We start from the raw sequence: 6,342 nt of genomic DNA on the forward strand, positions 1-6,342 counted from the left end.
TGAAGAAAGAAAAAAAGAAGCCAGCTTCACACTGATATCAATGGAAGTGGCACATCCTCTTCTGTTACACTCCACATGTGCAGTGCAATAGTCCTACCAGCAGGGGGAGCCAGGAGCTCTCACACCACCCCATCAGTGACGAAAACACCTTTTTAACAATATATTCATTCTAAATAAAAAGGCTGTACATTAGAAAAAAAGATGAAGCCATGTCTTCTAGGTACAGCACCACACCTGACCATGGGGTTTTACAGGAGAGCTGCACTGAATAAAGCAGACCACCAGGGAGGGGGCACTGTTCCTGAAAGGACCCTCGTTTTCGAATCCCCCAATGACATTAGGCAATCTTGCTTTTGTTATCTTGTCCCAATAGTCATCCTGTACAATGCCAGACACTTGTCATACTGCTCACCATTACCATACTCGCATATACTTATCGGTCTGTCAGTAGGATGGGCCATTTTTTGATTCGTGTACAGTCACTGTCAGTTTTTATCAGCAGGGTGGCAGCTGTGTTTCCCCCACATATGCAAAAATACATGGAAGAAGGCCAAGAAGCGGGTTCTCTTAGCAACGAGAAAAATGGATGGCGTCTGTATACTGTTCATCATTCAGCCCAGAAAGCCCACCACAGTGGTACAAGTGTACAATATTTTCATACATGCCATCAGTACATGTAATCCATAGCCAGACTAGAATAAGTGTGTGCAGGCCATGCAAAACAGACAGCACGGACATCTGAATAAGGCCTAACAGATTTCCCTTTTGTCAAGGAGGGTTTTTTTTTTTTAATCCCCTAAGCTTTGCAGCATGGCCATTGTGCAAGTCATGTTGATCCCCACCTAGTATCACAGGGCAGCAGCTTTATAGTGCAAGAGTCCCAGTAACCCACATCTCAGCAATATGGAAGGATTGAGGGGGGTAATTTACGTTTCAGAGGTCAAACTTTACATTAAAACTCCATTCATTGAAGAACTGGAAAGACAGGAGACATTTACAAATAATAAGTCCTAATTTATTCACTCATTTAGTCAGTGTACTTCAGGACAGGAACAGCAACATGTTCAGACGGGAGGCGGCTCCGAGGGAATCTTCTTGTTCCAAGATTGATGGGGAGGATCTGAAAAGACAAGTAGCAGCAGTTACGGCACAGTAAAGAAGGGAATTGTGTAAGGGCACCACAAAGATGGTCAGAGCAGGGACAGGGGTCTCCCCACTTATGATGCCTCTTCACAAACCAGAACAGAGGTTTCTGTGTAGGTCTGGTGGACTCAAAATATCCTTGTATTACATGGATGACTAGTCATTATGAATGGCTGCTGCAAAGGAAACGCCTGACTGATCGTGCCTTACTTTGGGAGAAATCAAGAATGGGACACAAGGTACCGTAATTAAATGTCCGTGATGGAACAAAACCGTGGTCATTCATTCATTATGGCCGCCACATAACACCACATTTCCTCTACAGCGTCTTCCTGCAAGATCAGGAGCATTATGAGAGGAGTCGACACTATCACAAACCCTCATTCCTGCAAATCAAACATCTCCTAGGTCACTCAAGTGTAGCGACATAGTAGTCAAGGATGTATGAGAAGTCCAGAAAAGCTACTAATGGCCATAAGTCAGCCTGGATCGCAGCTACAGCAATCAGTTTGAGTTTGTTTTAATGGAGACCAAGTCTAAAAAGGTATTGAAGAAAGTATATTTTAATCAATATATATTGCAATAAAAAAATAAGTTCCATAATTGGTGTAAAAAAAATAAAATAATGTTCCTGTGCTGAGATAATCTTATAAATGTGCGCCCTGCTGTGCTGTGTAATGGCCGTGTCTGACCGTACAGGAACATGGTCTGATCATTCCACAGCTCCTGGCCGGAGGGTGACACAAAAGAGTATACAGACAGGACAGTATGGGGGTCTACTATGTCTGGGTATCCGCCTCCAGTGGGCATACACGCTCGAAAACGATGCACAGCAGAGAACACGTTCGCTCTGCTGGCACCAGTATAGCCCATAGCCCGTCTGAATCCAGTTTTACGGGGGTGGGTTTGGACATGAGGGTCAATCATGTGCAACAATCCTGCAGGCCAATTGTGTATCTGTGGAGAGGACAGGTGGATCACAGGTTTTTGTTTTGGGTTTTTTTCGGCGTTTCACTGGTAGTTGCCGTGGATCATTGGACATGCAGCTCCCAGCCATGTTGCACACCACTACCACCACCATACATCTGCTCCATATTTACTGGGGACACATTTCCTGCAAGGCATTGCCCCCTGTAATTAGGGAGCCATCGTCCCGGCAGTAAGGACATGTACAAGCACTCACCCCATTTACTCTTTCTTCGGTTTGATGAGCTTCACGTTGGCGAGCGATAACTTGTCAGCCTCCACTTTGAGTTGTGGTTTCAGAGCCGCTCGCACCGCCCTGGCGCATATCTGAGAGTAGCGGATGTAGCTGTGAAGAGATGGAGAAGCTGTTAGTCCAGACCCAAGTCAGGTGAACGTACCTAAACCGCAAGTCATGATGAGACTGAAAGGTCCCCTCCAATAATCCTTTCCTTTCAGGTGTATGGGGAAGGCGGCAGCTGAGAATCAATGGAATCAACAAACTCCCACTCCCCTGATAGGCGAGAGTCCCGAGGATACACCATGAATGTCCAGGGATAAAGCTAGGAATACACACAACACAATCGCACTATGTCCTGGCATCACGTGTTTGACTTCCCTGCAGCGCCCCCTACTGGAGAATAGTATTACCCATGTCACATTAAAAAAAAAAAAAAAAAAAAGACATTAATAAAGAAAGCCAATCAGATCAGAGCATTCATTCTCCGGCACTAAAACAAAATGACGGCTGGGCTCTGGTTGCTACAGGTAACGGAGTCTGCACCAGTTATAAGAAATCCAATGCATCTATGTAGTACATGGAGACATTCAGGGCAAACAACATGTTGAATATTACCCCTGTGATTAAGAAAAAACAGATTGCAAATCTATTCCCATAAAAGCATTGTTTTGTTTTTTTTTAATTAGTAGGGAGTGGAGGGATCTGGGGTGCCGCCCCATGGTCATGCTATAGAGGTAGCAAAGCTGCAGGACGGACCAACAGCGTTGCAGGGGCTGAGGGTGGATATTTTCAGCATCACATCATTACATAGTATGGCTGCAGATGTTTCCATGTGTCCTGTGAAGCCTGATGGAACACAAGTCACATGACACGGCGTTCTTCTACCAAAAAGTGATCATAGCGCAGTACAAAACCCCACCATACTTAAAAGGGAATCTGTCACCAGGCTTTTGCAATCTGAGAGCGGTATAAAGTAGTGGCAGAGACCCTGGTTCCAGAGATGTGTCACTTATTGTTCTGCTTAGTGTAGTTTTCATAAAATCACTTTTATCAGCAAGCGATTATCACTAGGACTAGTAAACCGCTGCCATGTAATCCTGCATAGTCATGGGCTCTGTATAGCCCCAACCTCTGACAGCTTACTGCCTATGCACAGTGTACACAGAAAGCTGCCAATCAGTGGTGTGGGCGGAGTTATACAGGGCTCAGCATTCAGAGAAGTGATAATCTGTTTTATCTGCTGCAGATCTGTCAAAATGACAGCAAGCAGCCAAGAAACTAACATCACTGGAATCCAGGTCTCTTTTCCTACATTACGCTGCTATCGGAAAGGGTAACAAAAACCTGGTGATAGATTGCCTTTAAAAGGGAGTCTTTAATATTGATTTATGGTATGACTATCTATAAAGTAATATAAAGGTACCTAGTTAAAGGGCTAGTGTCATTTTTATAGTGGCTGTTACTGGTACAGTCTCAAAATGTGGCAGGGCTGTGGGAGTTGGTAAGCCAAATCACCAATCCCACAGCTCTGGTCACTACGGAGCAGGTACATAAAGTGCAGCACAGATTCATCTCCACAGCACAGGTCACTACAGAGCATGTACATAAAGTGCAGCACAGATTCATCTCAGCTAAAAGCCGAGATCCATAGATCAGGAATAGAACAGACATTTATAGGACATTTTTTCTGGTCGCCATTTATCAACTTTTCTAGTTTGTACTATCATGTATTGCTATTGTTCACACAGGAACGGGATTTGTGTGGTGGAGTGCTCCATTGTTTTTAATATTGTTGCCAATAAAGTTTTCCTGTTTTATATTAGATTATCTTGGGTGGTATGCATACTATATAGTGGCTTTGTTTTCTTCCTTTTTGCCATGTTCTATTTCTTGTCCACTTTGTTTGCACCCCCAATGTTACCTTGAGACTTGTCCTATAAATGTCTGAATAATAATGTAATTGGCGCACAGCAGATAGACATTTCAGAACTTTGCCAAATTATTATGAAAATATTTATCTTCCGGGGGTGGGGGGTAGATGGAGATAGTGAATGGGCTACACACACACACACAAACATAAAATGACTGATTAGGGAACGTGATAGACCGCTCTGAACAAATGAGTTTTGAGCGAGCGCCTAAAGCTATGCAAGTTGTGGATGGTCCTAATATCTTGGGGTAGAGCATTCCAGAGGATTGGTGCAGCACGGGAGAAGTCTTGGAGTCGGGAGTGGGAGGTACGGATTAGTGCAGAGGTTAGTCGAAAGTCGTTTGCAGAGCGCAGCGGTCGGCTAGGCCGATAGACCGAAATGAGGGAGGAGATGTAAGGGGGTGCCGCACTGTGGAGAGCTTTGTGGGTGAGAACAAGTACTTTGAATTGTATCCTGTAATGAATGGGCAGCCAGTGTAACGACTGGCGAAGAGCGGACACGTCCGAGTAATGATTAGCCAGATGGACGACCCTAGCTGCTGCATTAAGGATAGACTGGAGAGGGGAAAGTCGCGTGAGGGGGAGGCCAATTAATAGAGCATTGCAGTAGTCCAGACGGGAGTGGATTAGGGCGACAGTGAGAGTTTTTGTTGTCTCCATGGTGAGAAAAGGGCGGATTCTAGAGATGTTCTTTAGGTGTAAGTGGCACGAGCGGGCAAGAGATTGTATGTGGGAGGTGAAGGAGAGATCGGAGTCAAACATAACACCCAGACAGCGTGCCTGCTGCCTAGGCGTTATTATGGTGCCACCCACGGAGAGGGAAATGTCAGATTTAGGGAGGCTAGTAGAAGGCGGGAGCAGAAGAAGTTCAGTTTTGGAGAGGTTGAGTTTCAGATAGAGAGCGGACATGATGTTACATGATGGACACATGCTCAGTAAGCGATATTCCTTTGAATGAGGAATGCACAGTGACAGTGCGCTCCTTCGTATGGTCGAATGAAAAGTGAGGAGCCAGTAAGAGAGCTCATTGAGAAAATTCGGAAAGCAGTGAGCAGCCCAGACCCCGAAACGGGATGTTATGACTGTCTGAACTCAGCCTGAGCACACCTAACGACACTGCCAGAGCTGCACAATGTCAGTGCGCATTCAGCGAGCATGGGCTCATCTCTGCAGATGCTGTGCACCACACTTGGCAGCGTCAAACTACCACATTTGCCCCCCATAAAGTAGTGTAATATTGATTTTGGGGGCGACAGACTCCATATAGAAGCACAGCACTAGTAAGGATCCCTAGCATGCCAGGTATGGGGCAGTGAGAGAGGAAGGGGCGCAGAGGGCACAGCACGGCCATTCTGGGAGTGCAGAGGCTTCAGGTGCAGGTTCCACCCCCTCTAATAACAGGCCGCCCAGACGCTAGGCCTCCACCATTCCACAGCACCATCCTGCGCCCTTACCTGAGGCCTGCCTGTCTCCAGTATGCCACCATGATGCCAGCCGCACAACACCCGTCCGCGGACAGAAGGTCAGAGGGAGAAGGCGACAGGAAAAGGATAGTCGCACTGTCAATTACCAATCATAAGAGTGGACAAAGACCAGTCAACCAATCAGGACGTAATTCCGAGTTAGCCAATCGTGAGCAGGAGCCGGCTACAGCTAACCAATCAGAAGAGGTAATATTAGGAGGCGGGGCATCGCCCTGGTCAGCTTTTTATTCTTTGTTAAAGCTTTATTGACAGCTAGTTTAACAGCGACAAGCGGAGCTAGAATCTGCCCGTCATTTTGTAATACAATATGTCCCTCAGTGTAGCAGCCGCCCAGAGAGGTCCCAGTGTAGTGAACAGAGCGCATGCGCCTTCACACAGAACTACACTTTCATTCTTCATCCACTTATTGCTGTCAGTAATGAAACAGCGACAGGTTTATTAATAGGTGTGCACCAGATTTGTTGGTTAAAATACCTAAAAGTTTGGCATTTGTGCGGTCTACTATATTTACCTTTTTTGTGGGCTTTAGAACCAAATATCACACCCTATTAAACAGTTTCTACTTTAAAGGGAACCCATCA

At 45.8% G+C, this 6,342-nt stretch overlaps 1 protein-coding gene across 1 annotated transcript; it reads right to left on the reverse strand.

Annotated features, from left to right (window-relative positions):
• Positions 1-993: 993 nt before the first annotated feature.
• Positions 994-5,890, reverse strand: ATP5F1E (ATP synthase F1 subunit epsilon). Its single transcript, XM_077252818.1, has 3 exons — positions 5,732-5,890; positions 2,327-2,455; positions 994-1,120 (listed from the first exon to the last, which is right to left on the reverse strand). Exons 1-2 carry the CDS (start codon positions 5,761-5,763, stop codon positions 2,332-2,334), a joined length of 156 nt encoding a protein of 51 aa, XP_077108933.1. The 5' UTR covers positions 5,764-5,890; the 3' UTR covers positions 994-1,120; positions 2,327-2,331.
• Positions 5,891-6,342: the final 452 nt, after the last annotated feature.

This window comes from Ranitomeya variabilis, chromosome 4, assembly GCF_051348905.1.
Source record: "Ranitomeya variabilis isolate aRanVar5 chromosome 4, aRanVar5.hap1, whole genome shotgun sequence".
Taxonomy (NCBI): Eukaryota; Metazoa; Chordata; class Amphibia; order Anura; family Dendrobatidae; genus Ranitomeya; species Ranitomeya variabilis.

Excerpts from the sequence above, each read along its gene's own strand:
- ATP5F1E (XM_077252818.1), bottom strand. The coding sequence starts at position 5,763 with ATGGTGGCATACTGGAGACAGGCAGGCCTCAG. Across the intron at positions 2,456-5,731 it reads TGGAGACAGGCAGGCCTCAG|CTACATCCGCTACTCTCAGA; the intron begins GTAAGGGCGCAG and ends ATCTCTTCACAG.